Raw genomic sequence first — 26,110 nt, 5'->3', positions numbered from 1 at the left:
AAATACATTTAATGGCATATAAATAGTTTAAGATTAACTTAGCAAGATAATAACAGACGAGTTAAAATAACTCGAGTTAAAATAACACCATTTAAAAATTTAGCCACCGCTTCCAACAGCTCATAGTTGTGGCTGTTTTTACATTGATTCCTATGGAAAAGTTTGCCTCGGTTTTCATCAGTTTCGGTTTTCATCTATTGTTTTCAGACGGATTACCAACAAAAACCGAGGTTCCACTGTATATCTTCAGATGCCAAAGGGGCAGATGACTCTTTACTGATAGAAAGATCTTCACTAGCACAGGTGCAGAGGAAGGATATACCAAAAATTATCTCTCCTTGTACATTAACCTACACACTTATAAACAGTAACCTTGGTTTAGATCTGGTTTGAAGAAAGGAGGCAGGGGTCTTTCCAAAGTTGGAGGGGTGTGCCCCCCTTCCCAAATATGTTTCTGAAGGGTAGGGAATCACTATCTTTGATGGAGATCCTATTCTGTCTTGTTCTCCTTCCATGTAGGCCTTGAGTATGTCTCCACACAGGCATCTCTTTTTACTAGTGTAGGGACAGGTTGCCGTTGGTTTGCTTTGTTTTTATTTTTCATTCTAGTAGGCTTTTCTTGCTGATGTGTAGGCCTTGCTGTTCTGTAGTTCTCAAGTCAAAAAGTATTTTGCTAGAGAAGATGTCTAGACAATTCACCCTGACTCCCAAGCATGTTGCTTTGCTAGTTTCTTACGCAGCTATTTGTTCTTCACTAGGCTGGAATTATTCAATATTTTTACATTGAAGACTGGCAATATGTGAACGACTATCGACATCCTGTCAGTGTGCGAAAAATCTTCCCAGATCCCAGCGGCTCCAGACTAGTTTTTATTGATGATAAAAGTGATGGCTTTGTCTACTGTCCTGTAAGTTGTTTTACCCAGTTGAGATGTACAAAGTGTGGATTGCAGGGTGCAGTGGTCCCCCCCCCCCCCCCCCCCCCACTGTCTTTTCCACTTTCTTTCTCAGCTGTATCTCACGTGTTCTCGAAACAACTGAAGACCTGGTGCATGTTAAGGTCATTTCATTTTATCTCCAGCATTCCTGAGAGGTAGGCTAGGCTTAGAGAAAGTGGCATGTCCAGTGCCACCCTATAAGAGTGATGACTGATTGCGCACCTGAATCCAGACCTATTTGGTCTAAAAACAATATTCTTGTAACTAATGTGTGTTAGGTCTTTCTCGATGATGTTAATTCATAAAAAACATCATAGACTTCTGAGGAATCTGGTTAAATGCCAAAACCAGACATACATTTTATCTGGCAGAGACACTCCTCCAACCTCCGTGGAACTGCTTTATGCAGCTCCAAGGGCTGCACCCAGAGGTGGGATCCAGCAGGCTCTCACAGGTTCCCGAGAGTAGGTTACTAATTATTTGTGTGTGCCGAGAGGGGGTTACTAATTGGTGATTTTGCCACTTGATTTTTTGTCTTAGTTACGCCCCTCCTCCGCTCCTCAGCAGTAGCGCGCAGAACTTGAAGCAGTCTAGCAGGAGGTGCACCGGCGTGCGTGGCAGCCTGCGCCTGCGTGCAGAAGGCCATTGCCGCAGAAGGCCATTGCTTTCACCTCCTGCATGTGAGCTCCCAAAGGCACCTGGTGGGCCACTGCGAGTAGCAGAGAGCTGGACTAGATGGACTCTGGTCTGATCCAGCTGGCTTGTTCTTATGTTCTTATGTTCTTACGTTCTTATTTGTTTCCCGCCCAAGGACCGGCGCAGCGGCTGCGTCCTTGCCACAGCCCCGCCCAAGAATGCCCTGCCCCCGGAATGCCCAACCACGCCCCGTCGTGCCCCGCCCAGCCCCATTGGCCACTGTGAATCCCACCACCATGGGAACCTGTTACTAAAATTTTTGGATCCCACCACTGGCTGCACCTATCTTTTCGCTGGCATAAGTGTATACACCAGCAAATGGGGGTGTTCCTGGGCTGAAGGGTTTCAGAAAGCCAACTAAAGCTGGCCCCACCCCCAGAAATGGCCCCTTTGATGCCAGCACAGGTTTCTGCGCTGGAGAAGTACTTGTGCCATGACTGCACTGCTGCCTGAGCATCGCACTGCCTTGCAGAGAGGTTTCTGTGATCGTTTTTGTTATGTGTCAGGCTGAACCATTGTTTGACTTGACAGGAGACTTCTAAAAGGGATCCATCTCTTGACAATCGTCTCCTTATTCAGCTGTGGCCCTTATGATTTTCTGGTTGTAAATGTCATCTTAATGTAAGAATGTATAAAATTTATCACGTTTTGTTTGCTCCTTCAGTTTATTCTGCGCTGCTGTCTTCTGTAGGTAAATGATGGCGTCTATGAGATTCCAAATTTCCAGCCAACAATCAAGGGCATTCTGTGGGAAAACTGGGCTATGGACAAGGGAGTATTTGTTGCATATGATGATGATAAAATATATACTTATGTCTTCCATAAGGATACTATACAAGGTATTTAAAGTTTTGTTTTTCATCCATCAGTATAACAGCAGTTGAAATGAAATGAGACCTTTAATGGCATATCTGTTTCGACATGCAGCATAAAAAAACTAAAATATTAAACTGTTGAATTAAAATTGGCAAGCATTTGAGAACGTATCACAATGACAGCGCACAGAAATCTAGCAGTTGGTTCAAGAGTGCTAGTAGAGTTGCTGTCCAACAGGAACAGAGTCTTGGCAGCATCTGCAGTGTTGCCCAATCCAGCCATAAGAGGATTGAGGAAATTTTCCCGCTCAGCTTCATATAGGGGACAATGATGGAGAACATGGTAAACAGTTTCCTCGAGACCAAGGTTACAGCTGCAAGTTCTATCAATAGATGAAATATGACACTCTCTATTATATCGTCTAGTGGAGGGGAGAACATTGCATCTGGCCAAGGTAACAGCACGTCTCAGGTTGGGATCGTGTAGGAGATGTAAATAGCTGGAATGGAGAAACGAGGCAAAATGTTCAGATGGATGGGAGAACAAACTTATTTGCCTGTGTCATCAATTTTTGAGGTTCCTGTTCAAGGAGTCTTTGCTTTATAAGCCGGTATATTTCGTTGGCAGTCATGAGAAGTAGATCATCCAGTGACAGAGCTAGATCTTGCAATTTAGTATTTATATGAGACCACCACTCCGTATAACAGCAGTTTTCAGAGTAGAGTGAACAAAAGGCAGGTCCCTGTTCCAAGGAGCTCACAAGTTTAATTTAGAAAGGGTGTGTGAGTTTTAAGAGAGAAAGAACAACAATCAAAACAAAGACTAAAGGCAGTTTCATGCCTTCTTAGCTTAGGCTGTCTACTTCAGAAGTGTTAAATATCTTATTTTTGTGGTTTATTTTTTTCAACAAGTGACAGTGTACTTAAATCTTTAGATAGTAAATCAATTGTAGGGGTAACTTTCCCTGTAAGATGTCTAGACCAGAGGTCTGCAACCTGCGGCTCTCCAGATGTTCATGGATGTTCATGGACTACAAATTGATGGGGCTGATGGGAATTGTGGTCCATGAACATCTGGAGAGCCACAGGTTGCAGACCCCTGGTCTAGACTATTACAAATAATCTCAATCAGGGTATGATAACTTTTCATTGCTCTCCTCGCATGTTAGAGTCTGGAATGTTGATTGAGGCAACATTACATCCAATATAGTTATCTTTTGGCCTGGAATCAAACAAATTCTATTCCTGCTAGGATTTAATTGATTTTCTTATTTTGGGATCAGGACATTTTTCCAGTCAAACCAGCGAAAGACTCTGGTGGGTGATTTGATTTTTAATATCTTCCGTATTTCACTGTGAATTGTTATCCAGTATTTTCTTGCTTTCTTACCTGATCTTATTCTTACAGCTAATATGTCCATTGCCAATATAAACAGGGATAACGGGCAGCCTTGTTGAGGAATGCAGAATTCTTATATTAGAATTTTTATGGTAGTCAAGCTTAAATCTCTAGTTTTTAAATGTAATTCTTTTCTTTTGTCAGTGCACAGGTGTTAAGTTGTAGAACATTATGTTAATCTTTATTTCCATTGGGTTTTATTTAGTTGGTTGACACTTGAACATCAATGGCCTGACCCGGGGGGGGGGGGGGGTCAGGCAAAGGTGGAGGCAGCGGGACCCTATGCCAGCAAATTTGCCCTCCCTGAGGTGCTTACTCCGGCGGAGAGGCAAATCCATTGGCTGGCAGCTGCCATGACCTTCCCAGGATGCTCCACCTTGTCAGTTTCCCTGCATCCCCATCAGCTTTGCCAGCATCATGGGGTCATTCTGGAGGCATGGGCAGGGCTGGAGCTGATATTAGTCGACTTCCATCCTGACATTGTCTCCTGGGAACTTTTTGGTGACCTACACCCATTGAGCCCAGTGGAGGGCTTTTCAGCAGTGGAGAGGCCTTTTTGGTTTTTTGCCTCTCTACACCACAGAAAAGCTCTCTGGAAGCAGCAGGGCGGCGCTGCAGTGGCACCATCTCCGACCATCCAAGGGCTCTGGATTGGGCTGTAAGAATCATTCATTTTCCGGCATTGTATCAAACAGGCATGCACAGACCTGCTGAAGACAACCAATTCAATTCATAAAGTTAATGCATCAGATTTTGTTTCTTTAACGATTCTTACAGAGCAGTTCTAAGGAGAGTTACGCCCTCCTGCCAATTCAATGGACATAGAAGGGTATAACTCTATTTAGGACTTCACTGTTAGACATTTATCAGCAACCAAGTGTTAACTTTGTTAGAATGGGAAATTTACGGAATAACGTTCTTTTCATTGTAATGCAGGATCCAAGGTGATTTTGGCAGGAGGCACTAGAGTTCCTTATTCTCACAAGCCATTGTTGTTATATAACGGAGAATTAACCTGCCAGACTCAAAGTGGGAAAACCAACACTGTTGCCCTTAGCACTCATAGCTTTCTTGGTACTTTAAAAAGCGTGGGGCCTAACGATCTGAAACAAATGCTTACCCAGACCATAATGTTGAAAAGGTAGGTTCCTTTTAATTGCAGTACGTGAATACAGTATACCTAGACCTGGGCACGCATAGTGTGATTATTGCTGTTGTTCACTCTGTCTTCACCACTTTGCATAGATTTTCAGAGGCATGGGAGTTGTGCAAACTGCTGAACAGTCCGTCCAGTTGGAATGAGCTAGCCAGAGCTTGTTTACATCACATGGAGTTGGAGTTTGCAATTCGGGTTTACAGGACGATCAGGAATGTGGGAATGGTCATGTCACTAGAGCAAATAAAGGTAACACGCAAGTGTAAAATGTTCTGCCTGTTCAGCTGTTTAAACTCAACTCTTGTCAGATTACACTGCAGTTTATCTTGATTTCTGACAGCCTGAACTTCAGCTGGAAGTTCCAATAAAAAAAGCAAAATGTGTGACCTCTGACTTCTTTGAGTAACAGCATTCCTAAACAGAATTATCAAGTCCGTTGAAGTTAAAGCCCTTAGAATGGTGTAATTATTCTTAGGGTTGCACTGTAAATAATTGACGATGCTGATTTTTAAAAAACCCAAGTACAGAGAAAAACCCCATTAGTTCTTTCTGAATATCTGTCTTTGGCAAACACCCATGCTTGTAAAATGTGCTGCCGATCTGGTGGTATTTGTGGCGACTCCTATGCTCTCATTGATTCTCCCGTACAAACACGACTTTCTATCCATACATTGTGGTACCAGGTGTAGTGCTAGGCTTCCACGTTCATGACCATGTAGGGTGGAACAAAACTAGCTAGTTTGAAAGCTCCCTGAAGATGTCAAATACCTGGAGCACCTTTTCCTGTCCAGGCTTGAAAACTGGGGAGAATAGAATATGTAAGTTAGCTTTGACTGTAAGCCGTTGAATTTGCTAGTGGCAAGTGCTGGTACCAAAGCAACTACTGGATCAGTTTTATCTCTCTCTCTCTCTCTCTCTCTCTCTCTCTCTCTCTCTCTCTCTCTCTCTCTCTCTCTCACTCACTCACTCACTCACTCACTCACACTCTGTGTGTGTGTGTGTGTGTGTGTGTGTGTGTGTGTGTGTGTGTGTGTGTGTGTGTGTGTGTGTGTGTGTGAGAGAGAGAGATAAAAATCGTGAATGAGAGGGAAAGTGAGATCACACTAGGTTGAGAACCGACTGTGCCTTTTAAATACAAGGTTTTTCTGCACCTGCAGCACAGCCCCTCACATTGAAATGTATTAGAAAACTTTTCTCATGGGGGAGCTGTTGTGCACATCGAAGCATAATTTTCAGGGATAGCAAATGAAATCAGCATACAAAGTGTGTGTAGCCCAGAGCATGGAAAGGACACCCCTCCCCTTAGGTTGCACATTCCTGTTCCTTACACAACAGCCAGGAACTGAGATTTTTTAAACTTTTTATTCCCGGGGGAGGGGTTGACCCCTGGACAGAGTAGCAATGTTATTTATAATCAGATTTGTCCCTTAATAGAGATCTCACCTATTTTTATGTTGTCTTTTTCAGGGTATAGAAGACCACAACCTTCTGGCGGGGCACCTTGCCATGTTTACTAGTGACTTTAATTTGGCTCAGGATTTGTATTTAGCATCTTCTTGTCCTTCTGTTGCCCTTGAGGTAACTAACTAAGCCCCCTAATATTGCTTTGTTTTTAATATGCTGATTCTTTGGGATCATCAAAATCCCACCTATTAAAATCAACACTTCTTTTGCTAATAGATGAGAAGAGATTTGCAGCACTGGGACAGTGCATTGCAGCTGGCTAAGCGTTTGGCACCAGATGAAATCCCCTTCATATCAAAGGAATATGCTATACAACTGGAATTCACGTATGTTCTCAAAAGTTCAACTGTATTCTGTTGCTGTTAAGGAAAAATTGTAAGCAACTACCTCAAAAGCAGTTGAAACCTTTTCTAAACAAGATCGCTGCTGAAAATACAGACTGCTTCCTGAGTTTTCTTTTTGGAGACAGTTGGAATCCCTTGTTAGCCATGTGGATGAAACATGAACTATATTAAACTATTCAGTAGAGAGGAATTGGGAAGGGCGAAACTCCAGGATAGTCTGCTGTCCTTGGTTTTTCTTTAGAGTAATATGTTGTGCATATTGTAATGCTCAGATTATGCCTGAGTGCATTTTCAGTACACCCTTGTGGCTCAGATACAAAAGTAATGTAATAATGAAGCAGCCTCGTGGTTGCATACTTACCCCGGACAATAAGAATTCCCTCTTAGCGAGCACTTTTCCAGCTCAGCTACTGTAGCCTTTCTTAAGTACCTGGATGCAAGTGCCGGTGGAAATCTTTCTTTTTAGAAGTGGGTGTATGGGTGTGGGTGAGGTTTGCAACATAATAAATGATGTGTTCTTATCTGAAAAGCTTCAGTTCATTTTGCCAATAGATGTATGTAAGTGTAGTTCTAAGCTCCACAGCCCAGAGGGGTCAGCTGCAGGTACTGCAGTAAAAGCTCTGCTCACAACCTGGCTTCAATCCCAGCAGAAGACAGCCCAAGGTTGACTCAGGCCCTCTGGCCAAAGCAATGCACTGGAGACCCTACCTACACAACCATGGGGAAAAAAATTACATGGTCGATACAGTTTAACATATGTTTATTGGTGCTTCTAACAATTTGCAGAACTGTACAACAATTTGCACACTGTACAACAAAGTTTAATCATACAAACATCTGAACAGTACAACCTGAGCCTTGAAAAACACAAAAATTTCAATGTATAAATTATTCTCAGTTGGTAAGCCAGAGATGGCACAGTATGAAATTACTATGAATTATTTATTATTACTCAAGTGTTCCACACAAATATTTATGAAATTTCTTTGCAGAGAATTGCCTTATAATTTGATTGATTGATTGATTGATTGATTGATTGATTGATTGATTGATTGATTGATTGATTGATTGATTGATTACAAGTCAAAACACACACAGGATAGCATGGGGGCTCTATTCTCGTGGGGCCCCCAGGCCCAGTATGGCCATGTGTCAGGATGGCCCTGGGTTGACTCAGCCTTCCATCCTTCCGAGGTCGGTAAAATGACTATGCAGTTTGCAGGGGGTAAAATGTAGATGACTGGGAAAGGCAACGGCAAACTACCCTGGAAGCATAGTCTGCCAAGTAAATGTTGTGATATGATGTCACCCTGTGAGTCAGTAATGACTTGTTGCTTGCACGGGGGACTACCTTTACCTTTTTAAAATATCCACAGCTTGATGAATATTTCCAATCAAAGAGTCCACTGACCATACTCTTTTGGTTTCTAATTAGAAGTCTTCTTGGAGTGAGCTTCTTGCATCCTTTCTAGGATAATGTCACAGAAAATGGAATGAGTTCCATCTCCCTTATTTTTAAAAAGTCTCTCTTTGTTAGTAGAAAAACCAAGCAGCCCAGTTTCTGAGAATGTAAATAAGTCTGATGTACCCTTTCAAACTTATTTATTAGAAATGGGGCTAAATTGGCTGGTTGCTTCTGAATTCTCTAGGATCAAAGTAGGGAGGTCGAAATGCAGATGCCAGGGGGGTCTTTCAAGCCAGCTGTAGCTTTCTCAGATACCATGAACTACAATTCCCATCAGCCCTGGCTGGCAGGGGCTGATGGGAATTGTAGTCCATGAACATCTGAAGAGGCACAGCTGGCAGACCCCTGGTCTAGACAGATAAATGAGCAAAACAGCATCCCTTTCCTAAAGCATCTCAGTAAGTATTCATAGAGAATAAAACAGTAGTAAGTATTAGGAATAGTTAGGCAGCAGTCTCTTTATCATCCCTTATACTAAACAACAAAGAGGTTACAAAGAGCAGACTTTTGGATGTTGACTTGGTACACCTGACATTGCGGAACCGAATATCTGGAAATTGTTCCTCAAATTCTCCCAATTATCTCATTTATGTCATGATGTAGTCATATACTCTGATACTTCATAATGTTATAATTTGGCTTTCTTTTAGTGGAGATTATGTGAATGCTCTGGCACACTATGAAAAAGGAATTACAGGGAACAATAAGGTAATGGCTTGCTCACAATTACACTCTCTGCTTTCTCATTAAAATCTTCTTTTGAAACTTTATTTAAAATCAAGAATACTTATTAGCAACTGAGGCTGATTTAATAATGTCAGAAATCAGTATTGTTACTGAAACCATATATATTAAAGCAAATATGTCCACATAGTTGGAGAACGTAACTGCCTTCTTTCAGATCTCTGGTTCTTTATTCTTGGCAAGGAAGAGGAAGAAGAGTTTGGATTTATATCCTCCCTTTCTCTCCTGTAGGAGACTCAAAGGGGCTTACAGTCTCCTTGCCCTTCCCCCCTCACAACAAACACCCTCTGTGAGGTGGGTGGGGCTGAGAGAGCTCCGAAAAGCTGTGACTAGCCCAAGGTCACCCAGCTGGTGTTTGTGGGAGTGCACAGGCTAATCTGAATTCCCCAGATAAGCCTCCACAGCTCAAGCGGCAGAGCTGGGAATCAAACCCGGTTCCTCCAGATTAGAGTATACCTGCTCTTAACCACTACGCCACTGAAATAGTTTTTATTTCTGTCTTGATTACAAAACCTGTGTTTTGATGATGTTTTTAAAAATGTTGGAATATTTATTCGAGAGAACCCTGCTACCAAAAAAAATGTATTTTTCTGTCCAAGTGAGTTAATTTGAAAATACTACAAATATGCACTTAGGCTGTTCCTTGCATAAAATGAAAAAAAGTATTGATTTTAAAAACAAAATAAATCTGCCTTCTGTGTGTGTTCTTTTTAATGCGTTCCAAATAACAGCACCTCTGTTGTTCATGATGTCGTTGTTATCCCTTTAGTTGCTTTTTTATGATTATGGTGACTGTGTCGTTATAACTTTATACTGTACTCTTGATTTTCAGTTCCAGGAGCATGATGAGGCCTGCCTTGCTGGAGTTGCTCAGATGTCTATTCGCATGGGTGATATTCGGCGAGGCGTTAACCAAGCCATCAAGCATCCTAGCAGGGTTCTAAAAAGAGATTGTGGAGCCATTCTGGAGAGCATGAAGGTAGTTGGAACTTGGAATTTCCAAAGAATGAATTTGCAGTATGAGTTTGCATACTCTTGGCATAAAATTTTTTATCACTTCTTGTATTACAGCAATTTTCAGAAGCTGCCCAGCTCTATGAAAAAGGGCAATATTATGACAAAGCTGCATCAGTATATATCCGTTGCAAAAATTGGTAAGTGTGGAATTAATATTCACACGCCTTCAAATGTTTGGCCATGCCCATAAGGTTAAGGAACATGCTCTTAAAAAAAAAAGACAGCTAGGAGTCTGAATTATGCACCAGCTACCACATTCTGAGCCTTTTCTACATTCCTAAAAAATTATAGTCCAGTCAGGGTTATAATAAATGAGATCTTATGGACTAATCTTAAATATATCTTGGCAAGTTTTGAGAAACTTTCCTTGGTACAATTTTTTTTTGGGGGGGGGGGGAATTGTTTGAGACAAAAAAAAGAATGTAAAATTATTATCATAAAACGTGACATGTCATTATCTCCATCATCTAGGGCCAAGGTTGGTGAGCTTCTGCCCCATGTGTCCTCGCCAAAGATACATTTACAGTATGCCAAAGCAAAGGAAGCAGATGGCAGGTATAATTTCTGGAGACAAATCCAAATATACTATCGTAAACGTCCAACCATAGTCGAATGTAGGGGTTGACTCTGCTGAATTTGACAGGACTGACATCTGAGCATGTGTGGGAAGGATGGCATTTTAAATGTTAATTCGTTCAGGAATGGAACATTAATCATTTCATTTTTTGCTTCTGAGTTTTAAATCTCAGCTGATATATGTGATATTATTTGTGCTGTGTCCTGGAAGGAACAGCAAAAGAAGAATACTTTTACAGAATTACTATCCCCCCTTTTTGCTATTTTGAAAAAATAGATCCATGAAGCCCTTTTAAGTTACCTAATAAATGAAGAAGTAATATATAAGTAAGGCTTCCCAATGTGACATAAAAAGGACTGATAACTAGCTACAGATTTTTAGAAAATATTTTCAGTGGCCCTAGGTTTTTAAGTTTTTAAAGATACATAAATTAAAAGTGTCTCTGCAGACTGTAGTTTTGGGGCAGGAAGAAGTTGAAACGGAAAAGGAACCTGACATTAAATAATGTTGTTTGGCAAACAATACAAGGTGAAATTTAGTTCATAAAACCATCAGGAGATGATCCATCCAAGCTTGCAAAATGCCCAAGAGATTTCTGGAACCAAATTGGTTCTGTGAGTCAATTTTTAAGGTCAGCCTAAGTGATCCAGTGACCAACAGATACCTTTGGTAGGTATGGATGTATGTCCTTGAAAGATATTGGCCCAACAGTAGTGGTTAGATCTTACATGTCATTTTCAGTAGCTAATTGCTTGATTTTAAGCAAGTGCAAAACATTAGCCATGAAATTGCAAGCTCTCCTATAAGCTCAACCTTTGTGCCTATGGTGATATTACCCAGAAGAATGGTTTGGATCCCCCAGACCTGTTCTGTTACTTCTTCTGGGTAGCCTCAAAGTTATTCCCATTAAAAAGTTTGCCAGAGTGCAGTGGGCTACACTGTACATAGACCTGTGCAGTGGGCTACACTGTACATAGACACTTCGTCAACAGATAATTACAAAGTCCCTAGATTGTTCTGTGCTTTCAACACAAGGAATTCACAAAGCACACTGGGGAGCTTGACACTGAATATATTGTGATGACCTAAGTGGACCTGGAGGTTTTAAGCTGCAGTTAAAGTTCTGTTTAAATTATGTGTGGTCTCTTTTGATAGGTACAAAGAAGCTGTCTTGGCCTATGAAAATGCCAAGCAATGGGACAATGTTATCCGGCTGTATTTGGATCATCTGAACAACCCTGAGAAGGCTGTTAGCGTTGTAAGAGAAACACAGTCTCTTGATGGAGCCAAAATGGTGGCCAGGTAAAGCCTACTTGTTCAAACTATTATTATTATTATTTATTATTTATTGGGTTTATAAACCGCCCTCCCCCGAAGGGCTCAGGGCGGTGTACAACATGTAAATAGAGCACAATCAGATTAAAATACAATAAATATATATAAGTTAAGTTAAGATGGCTCTAATAAAAATAAACCCTACCCCATTAAAGTACAACTTATAAATTAATATAATATTAATGTCAACTAAGATGGCGCCTACTATCAATTCCCTCTAAAACCATACATCGGAAGGGAAGGGCGGTAGGGCCACATGATGTTATTGCGAGCAGCAAGCGAGGAAGGGAGGAGGGTCCTATCAACATTGGCTAGACTCCCCCAAAGGCCCAGTGTGGGAACAATTAGGTCTTCTACAGGTCTCCTGGCGGAATTCGTTACCAAAAGGTCCCAAGCAGGGTCTGACAGTTGGATGGAAGAAGCCTGCTAAGACTTACTATTAAGACTTACAATTTTATCCATGTATAACTATAATGGCCTGGTTATCAGTATAAACATCCTAAGCAAGTGTGTTCACTACAGGACATTTTGGAGTCAATAATTCATAAGTTGGAAGCAGTTTGACAGCAAATAACAAGCACACACATAAATATGAAGGGATTCTTGTGTCATTTTTAATAATCCATTAAAATGGGCTCTGGCCCACAATTCATCAGGTAAATGAAGTTGTATTCTGAGCTGTCGGAAGTGGAACTTAACATGCATCAGGGAACATTGTAGCCAGATGAAGTCAAAAGGCTATGAAAGACGGGAGGTACTTTTTATATATTTCCTTGCAAAATTATGGAAATATATGGACATTTTAAAAAGGGCTGCACGCGCACTGCACACAGCTCACTGTGTCCTGATTGGATGGGAGGCTCCACGTCACTCTCAACGGTGGGAAGTCCAATTCCACAATCCTCCCCACTGCTCCCTTCCTATCCGGATCCATCGTGGCTTTTTTAGAAAGGTGTACATCCATCCAGGTCCGGGAAAAACCCGTGATAAGGCGGACAAGGAGTGCCAGAACCGTGATCGGCAGGAAAGCGGTGCGGAATTTTGCACAAAACCTGGATATTTCGCATGAGTGTCACATGTTTAATCGTCAGTGGGGATTCCCCTGTGCCAAAGTCCTAATCTTTTGGAACTGAGATAAAAGACCAGGTGCTGGGAGTGAAAGGTGGTTTCAAGCTTGACTTCCTAGGTCCGTGGTGGCGAACCTTTAGCACTCCAGATGTTATGGACTACAATTCCCATCAGCTCCTGCCAGCATATCCAATTGGCCATGCTGGCAGGGGCTGATGGGAATTGTAGTCCATAACATCTGGAGTGCCAAAGGTTCGCCACCACTGTCATAGGTATTCAAGGTCACAGAACCGTGGCGCCACATTTCAAGTAATTACACTGCAGGGTGATTTTTCTTAACTGTAATCCCAGGAAGGTTGGAAGCTTGCCCCTTGACTTCTAGCTGTTTGGGTAGAGAACGGAGCAGGTGGCGCAAAGCTGAAGTTTGTGGAGTCAGACCTCAGGGTTTTGTGTTTTGTTATGATCCTCCCTAAAGTGAGATGCCCTTCGACTAGAGCAGGGGTCTGCAACCTGCGGCTCTCCAAATGTTCATGGACAACAACTCCCATCAGACCCTGCCATCATGGCCAATTGGCCATGCTGGCAGGGGGTGATGGGAATTGTAGTCCATGAACATCTGGAGAGCCGCAGGTTGCAGACCCCTGGACTAGAGTATCTCCACACTGAGTGAGTAGACATCAGTGACCCTTTTGAGCAGATGTTGCTTTACCTATATTTGTCTTTTCTGGGTCCTGGCGATGAGTAGAGAAGGAGTAGAATGCACTTCCTTTGTACTCCTTCAAACTCTGTCAGCTTAGCCCAGGCTGAAAGGGGCACAACAGAGCCATGCTTCCCTGGAGGTCACTCCCACAGGAAATGGGAAATCATCACAGAGATCTCTGTGATGTCACAATGGCCTCTGTAGGCATCTGCCATTTCCTGCAGGCTGGACTTTTGGAGAGAAGGAAGAGTGTGGCTCTTTCACACTGCTTTTTAATACTTCTGGTGGGGCTTGAAGGATCACGAAGGAGTCATGCTGTGCCCTCCGTCCTGCATGCTTTTCTAGCATGGAGGCCACTGCCTGTCATTTTTCCTACTCCTCTGGCCCGGAACAGGAGTTGAACTGACCCTGCTCCCTTTTGACGTTCCTTTGCTGAATAACAATGTTTTAATTTAAACAAATCATGAAATGCTTTGCTCTCTTTCAGATTTTTTCTACAATTAGGTGACTACGGTTCTGCCATCCAATTTTTGGTCCTGTCCAAATGTAATAATGAAGCTTTTTCCCTGGCCCAGCAGCACAATAAGATGGAGATTTATGCCGACATAATTAGTGAGTATCACAGCCCAAAAATAACAGTTATAGTTTGTTTCTTTGTCCTGTGTTTGTGCGTGTGTGTGTGTGTATGCCTGCTGGTTGACCTTGAGCTGGCAACAGTTCTCTTTTAACTCTCTCAGCCTCACCTACCTCACAAGGGAAGGCAATTCTAAGCTGCTTTGAGACTCCTAACAGGAGAGAAAACTGGTGCATAAAAATCAACTCTTCTTATTCTCTTATGGTGACCCTTTACGGCATAGGTGTCAAACTCACGGCCCTCCAGATGTTATGGACTATAGTTCCCATCATCCCCTGCCAGCATGATGCTGGCAGGGGATGATCGAACTAGTCAGTCCTACGGCAAGAATCTGCAGGGTCAATTGAGTTTGCTGCCCTCTTTACGGTTTTCAAGGGAAGATAGGTTCAAAGATGGTTTGCCCTCACCTGCCACCACATGAACTGAGAAAGTTTTGAGAGAATTGTGACTGGCTTAAGGTCGCCCAGCAGGCGTCATGTGGAGGAGAGGGGAATCAAACTCAGTTCTTCAGATTAAAGTCTGCCACTCTTTATCACTATGCCAGCTGGCTCTCTCCCTCATTTCTTTATTGCCTGTACATTATTCTTTATCCGCCCTCCACCCTACCTGTATGTGTATCTGTTTTTAATCTTAAATTACATTGTACAATTTGTTATGAGGTATGTCCTGCCAATAAAGAGATCAACACAAAATAGAAGCCAGTTGATTCCTGCAGCTAGATTTGAGTCCATTAGAACTTCAGAGACCAACAGAGTTAGAGAGTCAAAGCTGTCTTTGTCAGTGCTTTTGAAAGCTCATACCGCTAGAATCCTATTGGTCTCTGAGGTGCTTCTGCGCTCAGATCTAACTTTTCTACTGCTGAAGAACATGGGCACTTGGTGAAACTATCTAATTAGTGGGGTGCTGTGTGGTTTCCAGGCTGTATGACTGTGTTCTAGCAGCGTTCTCTCCTGACGTTTTGCCTGCATCTGTGGCTGGCATCCACAGATGCCAGCCACAGATGCAGGCGAAACATCAGGAGAGAATGCTGCTAGAACATGGCCATACAGCCTGGAAACCACAGCACCCCTCTCAATCCGCCGTAAAGCCTTTGTTGGCGACTTGACAATACATATCTAATTGAGTGTCTGTGATTCAGTTAAAGCTTAATGAAGTACTTCTCCTTTAGAGAGGGAGCTCATCCGACAAAAGGTACACATTTTTCTTTCACTCGCAAATGTCCACCCGCTGTGCAGGTTCGAGAACACCACAAATGGGAAGAACTATCAGAGTATTGCCTTATATATTTTGAAGGGGGAGAAAAGCTTACTTCGGGCTGGGAAGTTCTTTCCTTCTGTGTGTGGTCACACACAGTGGCATGTCCGGGGTTGAGTATTGAGAAGAATAAAAACTGCAACTTAACTTACTGGGTTAGCTGTGTTTTAGCCTACCACATTGTGTCTTTGTCAGCCTATTCACTGTGGGATACACAAGGGGATTGTGTAAACTACTAAATGTTAATCCTACGCCTGCGAGATATGCAGTCACTACTCAGAGGTGTGTGTCTGTACTTCAAACTATGATGAGGCATCCCCATCAAAGTTTTAGCATAAAGCACCACTGAATCCTTTGGATGATATTTACTATTCAAAGTGAGTTCTGCAGACAGTGAGTTGGATAGTGCATAGTTTCTTGTGTATTTACACAACACTTTACAGTTCAGTCCAAAACAAGTAACTCCATTCTGGATTGCAACTGTTAAGAAGTTTCACCCTACCAGAAACCACTGTACAAAAAAGTCAGGGGAGACTCATTTAGATTCCAACATTGTTTGTAGCTTATATAGTGAAGAAACATGAATAGCAGCCATGTGGATTAGACCAGTGAATCCATCTTAGGAGTAGCAATTTTTTTACACAGTGAGGTGACCAGGCAGGAGTGCTTTCTTGGAAGGAATACAGAGTAGGTGCAGTATGGATGCCAAGAGTTCTCTGTTGTCGTCTCTCAGAGCTGGCATTCAGATGGTTTCTGCCTGCAAACATTAGAAACTTGAAGATCATTGATTCATGAAATAGAAACAGTGTGGGGGGAAATTATGTTATTTGTTTGTGGTTTGTGCAATTCCTGACCGTTTGAAATCTTCCTTCCTAGCTATCCAACTGCTAACCTCTGAGTCAGTATAAATGCAGAAATACATATGAACACAAAATGTATCTTTATATACTATATGTTCCTTTAAGCATAACAATGAAGATTACAAAACAGTAATTTATAAGATGTTCAGATATAATTCTTTAAATGTTGCGTGTCCTTTTTTTCAGGCATTAAAGCACTTTTTGAAAGGATCCAAACATACAGATAGTTGTTCCACGACTGGCTATAGGAAATGGCAATAGAGACGGTAAGAAACTTCATTTGGCAAGGGAAAGAGAGACAGTGACTCGTCCTTTTACTAGAATTCCACAATCTCTGTTACAACAATTAAGAAGAGAAACAGCACCAAAGTAACTAAATTTTGTTTATTTTAATTTGTCCTTCGTCTTGAAACTGGTCAACACCTTTTTTACCCAGGATTAGAGCCATTAACCTTGGTACACATTTAGGGTTCTGGCTACATCTCTCTTGTTTTAACTTTGAGGGACTCAGAAGCTTTACATACCAGTCTCTTGTAGATCTTCAAAATTCTGACTTAGTAGACCTTAGTAGAACCTTAGTAGTGGACCTTAGTAGAACCTAAGTGGACCTTAGTAGAACAAAAAATATTAACCCTAACTTCTTTGTGACTCACATGCCAGGCTACTCTATTCAGATGGCCTCACCTTTTGACCTCACAGTATATATACTCCACTTGCCTTCCAGTCCTACTATCAGATCCCTCTTGAAGATACCAACCACAGATACAGGTGTGAAGCGTCAAGAGAGAATGCCTTTAGAACAGGCCCACATTACAGCCCGGAAACCCACAGCACCCCAGTGATTCTGGCCGTGAAAGCCTTCGACAATACAAAAAATATTAACATTGGGATTGACACTACAGTCACTAGCTATGCTGCCTGCTCGTGAAATCTTTTGCTCCTTAAGCAAAGATTAATTAATCAGAAATTCCAGTATTTCAGCAGATTACGACAAATAGGGGTCCTGCTTCCTCCCCTTTTTTAGGGTGCCCTTGGCCCTTTTGCATACGGGCCAAAAGAAAAGCGGCTGACCTGAGGGGCCCGGCAAAAGCGCCGAACTCCCAGGCCACTGTTGCGACAGGCATGGGTTCTGGCGGCGCTACAGGCCAGAAGCTCTAATGTGGCCACGACCCTGTCCCCTCCCTCAGGGGTGGCGTCAGGCAGAGTCCTCAAAACACCCCCCACTCTGCTAAGGGGTGTTTTTGAGAGAAAATACAGATGTCCCCTGCAGGCTGTGTGCAAGCGGCACCGCCGGGAACACGTTAGCCTTCTTCGATCCCTCTCTTAGCCTTGCCTGCCAAATGTCCATGCAGTGGAAATGCGCCCTGCACTGTCTTGGGGCCTAGAAGCCCCATGCAGGCTGTCCTCCGACCCCTGGAGGTGTAAGGGAGGTTCAGGCAGCGTGAGTGGTGGCTGAAACGGCTGACGGCTGTAATATTGAGGGCTCCATGCAGAGTCCGCCTCTCCTCGCGTGAAGCCAGCCTCCTGCTAAGCCGCGCTACCATGTAGCGCGTCATGAGCAGCCCTGCACTTCCTTGACAGAATTCTTGCCGGTGGTGAGGAAGCTTCCTAGACCTGTCTTGAGCGAAAGGGACTTGGACATAGCTAGGGGAGGCCGAATCACGTCCTTAATCTTACCCAACCAGCAAAGAGCTCTTTCTTTGGCAAGGTGCAATGTGCTTCCTTCAGCTGTAACAACAGGATCCCTACCAGGACAGGATCCCTACCAGGACAGAATCTACGATTGCAGCATGAAGCAGACTGAATCAGTCATTCATATGCTTCTACAGTGCCCATTTCTATGGAATAGCCAACTTGCTGACCCTCCAGTGATTAAGAATGTCTATCAGACCAACAAAAAAATTATAATCTTTTAAACAATTATTCTTCCACTATCTCTGAAACGGTGGCTAAGTCCCTGTTATGTCATTAAGTTGCAACCATGATTATATTACTCTGTGATCTCTACTAATCTGTATTGTTTGTTATGCCAATAAAAGATTTGATGGTTTAATAGGGTTTATTTTAATTTCAAAGTAAAAACATGGCATGTAGTCATTGGGTTGGGTTTTTCATCATAGTATAACTATTTGCAAGTCTGGAAGTTGCAGATCTGTAGCTTGTTTGTAAGTACTGTTTATTTCATTGGGTTTTAATTGTTTTCTCACTGAAATGCGTTGTTTTCCCAACAGGTGGGACAGGCAAAGGATGAAACTCTGACTAATCAACTCATAGATTACCTCATGGGAGAGAGTGATGGAGTACCAAAGGTACTAAATTACACACAATATAATACAGTATAATTTTACCCTTTGGTAGCCCTTGAAGGCTTTTCATCTAAACTTGACACCTAATATTGATTTTCAAAGTCCATCAGCACTTGTGGCCGAGGAAGTAAAGTTGTGCCTGGACTGTACCACTAGAGACTGTAGGTGGAGTGTCCCATGATTGAATCCCATTTACAGTATCAACGGGTTGGATCCTGTGTAGCACCCAGAGAAGGTTCCTTGCTTTCCCCCAAAATCCACCACTATGCGATGCCCAAAGAGGTCCGCGTGGGGTCTAGAACCTGCTTGACTCTCCAGATGTTCATGGACTACAATTCCCATCAGACCCTGCCAGCATGGCCAACTGTCCATGAACATCTGGAGAGCCGCAGGTTGCAGACCCCTCTAAAGCCATGATTATGGGGTCAGAAGAAGTAGAAGAAGAGTTTGGATTTAATATAAGTGGAACTTCTTACATCTAGGGCAGGGGTAGGGAACCTGCGTGGCTCTCAGAATGTTCAGAGAACACGAATTCCCTAATCAGATGAATTGTGTAGTTCCTGAACGATCTGATATCTAGAAAGTTTCTTGGGTGGGAAAAAAAGATATCTAGGCTCCAACCCACAGCAGAGTTTCATTTGAGGGTTCTCCTTGAATGCTTCAGTATTACACCATACATACACCAGATTCCCTACATTTTTTTCCCATAACTTCTTGAAGGTGCCCATTTCTCCTCTGCCCCACTACTTTACACAGGGTTGTTTGTCTTCTTCTGGTAGAGTCCAGTGATACTTATGTGCTTATTTTGCCCTTATGTTTTATTTTAATTCTTATTTTGCCCTTGTGTTTTATATTAATGCTTTTCTATCTGTATGTATAGCCATGCAGTAGTTATAATTTAAGTAATTCTTTTGATTGATGCCAGTTTGCAGCCGCCTTCTCACTATGCTTTTGCATGTCAGGAAAGTTCTATGAAAATAGTATTCTCTTGCTGAGAGAGGTTCCATAACATGTACCCTAGATCCAGTTGCTCACCGTGTTCAACCCTCTTTGACATTTGAAAACAAATGAAATGCTTTGCAGGAAGCTCCGTTAACCTGTGTTTACACTATGGCAGGGGAAACAGGCTCCCAGACCTCCACAGCATCCAGTGACTATGACATGTTTTAATTGACTTGTAAAGCCACATTTGAATGTTACATTTTTAGATGCACACTTAAAACAATTTAGATGTGAACCTAAAAATGTGAAGTGTTAATGTAACAAGCACATTTTGAAATGGAAGAATTATGTGTTTCTCAGGAGCCATGAGTGGTTGCATCTGTTTGTGGAGTGTGTACACAATGGCTGACCTGGGTTTGTCTCTGGGTAATGTAGAAAAGTCATAAATTTGCAAGGGTAGAGTTACTGCAATATAGTTAATGGCTACCAACCATCTTGTTTTACGGAAGGTAATTTCGAAAGCGGACATCCAGGCTCTAAGCAGAAGGTTGTACAAAAGAGTCCCAAATGCTTACTCAAACTGTGTATAAAGATCCCAACAACTGTACATACCACTGTGCGAGGTCTCTTTAGAAATATCTTGTTTTGTTTCCAATGAAGGATGTAAATACCTATTTGATTTGTACATGGTAGCTGTGAAGCAGTGCATTGAGGCTACCAGGACAGCCACATCATAGTGCCGAGAGAAGAGCAGTGTGTGCAGGTATGGGCACTCATTGTGCTCCCACTGATGGAACCAGTTCGTTTTCTGTTGAGCAGTTGTAGATTGCTTTTCTGACCCTTGAGTGAAATGAGTGACTGGAGTGAAGGCAGTGGCTGGAGGGCGCGGGGGGAGGCGTATCTTCAACACATTGGGCCTTTCCCCACTTAACCCAAGCCCTGTGCTACTCTCCTCTCAAAGTGGCAGAGGGGTCCCAAAGGGAACTCCACGGCGGGTGGCGACAAGGCGCGCCTGGCCGCCCAGCAGCTGCGCTGTCGCCCCTCAGCCGCCTTTGAGCATCCCTGGCGCTCTTAATGCAAGCACAGCGCCTCTGTGGCGAAGTCATAGGGATGCCGGAAGCGCTGCTCTAGGGGATGCGTGGAGAGAGTGGGAAATGCCCATTGCCTGCCTCAACACATTGTCTCCCGCAGAATATAGGAGATTAGCCCCGGGGGATGCGAGGTTTGGGGGCTTGCTGTCCCTTCCATCAGTTGTTCTCCCTGTGCCACAGGATCCATGCCACATCCATTCCATTGTCTCACCCCTGCCTAGAAAGATGATTGCCAGTGAGGCCCTCCTCAGAATACCGTGTTGGTTGGGTGTTTATCAGCCTTTATCAGGAACAGCAAATTTTCAGTTTGCCCCAGAATTGTGGAATCCAGGGCTGAATCCAGACTAAATTAACAGTTCTCTTCAATTCCCTGTTCCTGTGACAGACCCAGTGGTGGGATCCAAGAATTTTAATAACAGGTTCCGATGGTGGTGGGATTCAAACAGTGGGGCCGCCGCACACTCAGTCCCCTGTGTGGGCAGGGGAGGTTGCTTTAGTAACCCCTTCTCGGCACTCAGAAAAAAATTCTAGAGAAGTGGTGAGAACTGGTTGGATCCCACCTCTGGATAGACCCCCTCAATTTTGTTACTCCAGGCCCTTTATTCACCAGCAGCGATGTTTAATGGAGATCAGTGGTGTGTAGTGTGAGAAGGGAGACCGGGAAATTACACTGCACTGAACTTTTAATCTGGATCTAACCCCCAGCTTCCTTTCTCACTTACTTCCTCTTTTATATTTGAATTTCACCAGGCATTTGAATCTGCCGTTTAATTGTTAGGCTGCTGTTGGTTTTGTGGGTTGTGTTGTGCTATTTTGGAAGCCGTAACATCAGCTGTGGAGTTATTGCGCTAATGTTTGGGTTTGATTGATAGACTACCTTGTGAATCTTTTTACTGCAAGATTATATAAAGTACTGTAAATCAATTGACTTCAGAACAACCGTAGAAAGTAACACCAGCAGACTGCACTAGACTAGCATTTTTTCTTGTAATAATCCTTTTCTAGTCAGGTGGAAAGCAAAGAAGTGATAATTTGTATTTGTTATTTCCATGATACATTTTGCACATTAATGTTGGGTAGTCCTGAAACCAGTCAAGCACGAAGCCTTGGAAATGAAAGTGATTTTTTTCCTTCGCTATTGAAATTTAATCTGCCTTAAATCTAAATATCCTATTTGAATAGGTTTATATATTACTCAAGATTATTATCATTTTGAAAGTTCAGTGACCAAATTTATGTGTAGTTGTGCTTCTGGACTTATTTAAAAACTGACAGTTGAGTATCGATTCATTTCTTTTGAATTAATGAAATCCTCATCTTTTTCCTTTTTGAGCAAGTGGCTTTAAAACTTCCCCCATGCCAATTTCTTCAGTATATATACTAGTCACATCCCTTTTATATCCCTGTGTCACACAGTTTGATCCCTCAGGATCAAATAAAATGTGTCTAATTAATCTAATTAATGTGTCTAATTAATTAATTAGATACATAAAATGTCAATCTATTAATACTACATATGTACTTTTTTTAGGAACTACCGAAGCGTACATGATGGTTCTATAACTGAGTATGTACTCAGGTGAAACAGAAAATTAAAATACCTTCTGAGATGGCTACGAACCTGATGATTCTGCACAGCTATATTTTAGTAAAGGTAATCCATTGGAAATGTAGCAGTAGTAGAGAAAAGCCATGCACACAACTGTGTAAACATATTCATCCTATACTGATAATGCCTACTGTTCTTTGTTAAAACTCACATTGGTGGAACTGATGTGCCTCTGCAGGTGGAACTATGAGATTGCCCTGGAAGGGTGTGTGTTAATGAAAGTAGCACCATTTTGTAGCTCAAAGTAACTCAGAACAGCCTGGTTGAGAGCCAGTGTAGACAAAACAGAGCAAAAATGGTGTTGGACTTCATACTGCATGAATTTGTGGAGGTGACAGAAAGGATGAGAACTAAGAAGACAGGGAAAGAGCTGTGCTAGAATCTCTTTGGAATCCAACTTGCAGGCCAATTTTAGGACAGAAATCGACAGCCAATGGGACAGTGGGAGTGTACCCCTACTAATTTTTGTCCCCATGGACATCTCAGTGGCTTTCAGTACCACTAACTAGAGTATCTTTCTTGATCTTGGCTTGGCTTGGTTGGGTGTTCAGGGCATTGTGCAGTGGTAGTTCTGATCGTACCTGATCCACCATTCCGGAAGGTGTTTTTGTTGCCATCTTTCCTCTGCAGTATTTTTATCAGTATGAAAAGGGATAGTAAGTGAAGGAGTGTCCCATATCAAGTTCTTTATTCTCTTCGCCATCTCCACGTCTCTTGGGTAAGGCAGATTTAGATGACTTGCCCTCTTGTTTGAAGACCAACGCTCCGTTTATCTGTGAGCCCTCCCTACAATCATCAACACAGGATGTCAGGGAAAGCCTTGTTCTGAGTGTTCAGTAACAATATCAGTTCCACGGGTTCTAAGCACAGAACAGCAGTCCTGACCTCTGTTGGTAAGAGTGGTTCATTTTCGGTCTTCTGTGCACTCCCACACTGGGGCTGCATCTGACGCAGGCCACCCATGGTGAAGTTTTTGAGCTTCAACACTAGAGAGCACTCTTGTGACCATTGGTTGCGTGCACGTTCCTTCACAACAGCTCCTAGACCAACAGCCTCACGCCCTCTTCCGTCCAGCCTGATGTTTCCCTTCATCCAGTTGAAATCCAGAAACAGTTTATCACCTTCTCCGCCATTTAGACTAGATCAAATTGAAAAAGGCGTTTTAAAAGGCACTTAATTGTTCAGCATAAAAACTCTTCTCTGTCCAAGGGTAGATTGGGTGGCAAAAATGGCCCTGGGAGAGGGTCCCCCAAAGGAGGGGGAGGGAACAAGCAGGCTCAACGCAGCTGCTTCCTGGTTTGCTCCTCTGGGTTTAGGGCCACCTGCCCACATGTCTTGCATGGGCAGTGGGCTCTGGCTCCCACAAGGCAGTCAGCAGTGGTTTGTGACAGCTGCTACAGGGAAAAAAGGAATCAAGCTGCTGTTGCAGGAATTAGAATGAAGTCATGATAACCTCTGCCACAGAACTGATTTGTTACTTCTTCAGGAACACCCTCTGGATGGAATCAAGTGAAATAATTGCTCACAGTACATGCTCTCAAAATAGGGTGATATTTTGCAGATTGACTCCGGATGCTTGCTACTTCCTTGAATCGGTATCAATAACAGTTCAGCCGCACAAAATGCCCCAGTCCAAACTGATCTTAAATATTGAAACTTTTCACCTTTAAGGTAACTTGCTTTTGTATTTCAGATTCACGTGAAGTATGGTGACCATTTGAAGGGGGCACGTATGCTGATTCGCGTGGCCAACAATATCAGCAAGTTCCACATTAAGTGTGTGGCATCTGCTGGGAATGCATGAAGACACCAAAGCCTTGGCCAAAGATTACAACTCCGTGGCCTCCATCAGTACAGTTTTTTCCCATTGGAGTGCAGTGTGGACTGTAGGAGATTTTAGTCTAGTTGTTTGTAGTTTAGAGTCAAAGAAACAATTACCTGTAGAGTTATTGGCAGGAGGAGAGTGGGGAAGGGTTTTGGAAAACAAAGTGCCAGCAGATCGTCTGTGAACTGGAATGAGACTGAAGCTACTGATCCTATCAGGGTTCTGACTCATTAATAAACAGCATTTGGTAAGATTTAATTTCAGAGATGCACATCCTTGAAAAATGCCTATTCTTTCTGTCACTGTGACGTTCCTTTCTTTGTATAAACTCTTTACCTTCCTACTTGATATAAATCATTTGGGGCATTGCTAAGTTTTGTTTGTAATTTTCTTAGAAACAATAGTACTGGAATGCTGAGCTGTGATCTGGTAGTAGAAAAGGGGGAATAATTAAGAATCCAAGAATATGTCTTCCTTAGGCAGTGTCTGACTGTTGCTGGGGGTTAAAAAAGTACGAGATGAGAACAATTTCATCCCCAGTGGTTACTCCACCTGAGTTGCAAGGATGTGTTTCTTGTGTTCACAGAGGTTCCATTTATTTATCATAGCCAATAGCTATTGATAGATGGATTTCTATGGAAACTATGACTAGTGAACTCGAAGGAGCTCAAAATAACCCTTGGAAACCTGGTTGCCTTTGTTTCCCTGCAGACATTGTCCCCATCCTGACCTCCACTGTCATTGAATGTCATCGAGCAGGACTGAAAAAGTCCGCATTTGGTTTTGCTGCAATGTTGATGAGACCAGAATACCGGAATAAAATTGATGTGAAATATAAAAAGAAGATTGAAGCGATGGTCAGGTGAGGTTCATATTGCTACAAGGTCCATTCGCTGAATTTTTGTCAGGATGGTATGGGGATTATAGGCATTCTGACTTAGGTACAAGCAAACTTCAAAATGCTGAGAGCTAACCTCTTAGTATTTTGGCATCCTGGAAGGCCAATCTATTGCTATAGAGCAGTGATTCTCAACCTTCCTAATGCCGCGACCCTTTAATACAGTTCCTCATGTTGTGGTGACCCCCAACCATAAAATTGGTATATATATAAAAGTATAAAAAAAAAAGACCCGTTTTCTGATTGGTCTTAGGGCTTAATTCCCTATGAAAGGGATTCGTTCGACCCCTAAAGGGGTAGCGCTAATTCCCTGGGTTGGGAGAACCACTGCTATACCAGAGCAGACTCACCAGGCGTGCCTCACGGCCTGCGCGGATTACATCCAGCTCGGGCCATGGCCGATGACGCTTGACTGGCTCCCCCCCAGCTCTTGCTGGGTTAGAAGCTGAGAGCGTCTGAAAGCCCGCGAGAAGCCGGGTTGCCTTAAGGCCTGCTTCATGGCGCATGGGCTCTCAAAAAAAAGCCATTCTCTTTCCGGCCTTGCTGGGCGGACGACCTGAATTGCAGAGTTCTCCTGCAGAAGCCCGGCAACCAAGCTGCAACCCGGCTTCTCAAGTGGGCTTTCAAAAACTTTTCTACAAGTCGATGAAAAAAAGTAGGTCAAGGGACCTAAAAAAGTCTCCCCATTTTGCTTGATTGGTCACAGTGGATAACTAAGTGCAGGTGGGTTAAGCTCTGTATGATTCTTTGTGCCAAATGAGTGTTGTATGTGTCACAGAACTGTTGCCACTTCGATCTCCAAGTCGTGATTCACAATCTGTGCACCTGTCTGTCACTTATCAGCTCCTATTATGCAGAATTGAGTTCAGCCTTTTGGCCCGGCCCTCCACAATATTTTGTTTCTTATGCGGCCCCATGATAAAAATAATTGCCCACCCCTGCTATAGAGGGTGATGTCACCATATGGAAGAAA

The 26,110-nt window shown here is 42.8% G+C and overlaps 1 protein-coding gene across 1 annotated transcript in view; it reads left to right on the top strand.

Annotated features, from left to right (window-relative positions):
• Positions 1–26,110, top strand: part of WDR19 (WD repeat domain 19) — a 44,794-nt gene that overhangs the window by 15,023 nt on the left and 3,661 nt on the right. Inside the window, 20 exon segments of the mRNA XM_048508714.1 lie at positions 759–908; positions 2,326–2,473; positions 4,785–4,989; positions 5,094–5,253; positions 6,472–6,582; positions 6,685–6,794; positions 8,928–8,985; positions 9,854–10,000; positions 10,093–10,175; positions 10,510–10,593; positions 11,771–11,917; positions 14,206–14,334; positions 15,588–15,687; positions 15,868–15,888; positions 16,653–16,712; positions 16,715–16,732; positions 18,698–18,775; positions 22,385–22,459; positions 24,108–24,192; positions 24,951–25,101. Of these exon segments, the coding sequence (XP_048364671.1) occupies positions 759–908; positions 2,326–2,473; positions 4,785–4,989; positions 5,094–5,253; positions 6,472–6,582; positions 6,685–6,794; positions 8,928–8,985; positions 9,854–10,000; positions 10,093–10,175; positions 10,510–10,593; positions 11,771–11,917; positions 14,206–14,334; positions 15,588–15,687; positions 15,868–15,888; positions 16,653–16,712; positions 16,715–16,732; positions 18,698–18,775; positions 22,385–22,459; positions 24,108–24,192; positions 24,951–25,101 (2,120 nt within the window).

Source organism: Sphaerodactylus townsendi, linkage group LG10, assembly GCF_021028975.2.
Source record: "Sphaerodactylus townsendi isolate TG3544 linkage group LG10, MPM_Stown_v2.3, whole genome shotgun sequence".
NCBI lineage: Eukaryota > Metazoa > Chordata > Lepidosauria > Squamata > Sphaerodactylidae > Sphaerodactylus > Sphaerodactylus townsendi.
Note: the sequence above shows the minus strand (reverse complement) of the source record. Positions and strands in the feature narration are given on the sequence as shown.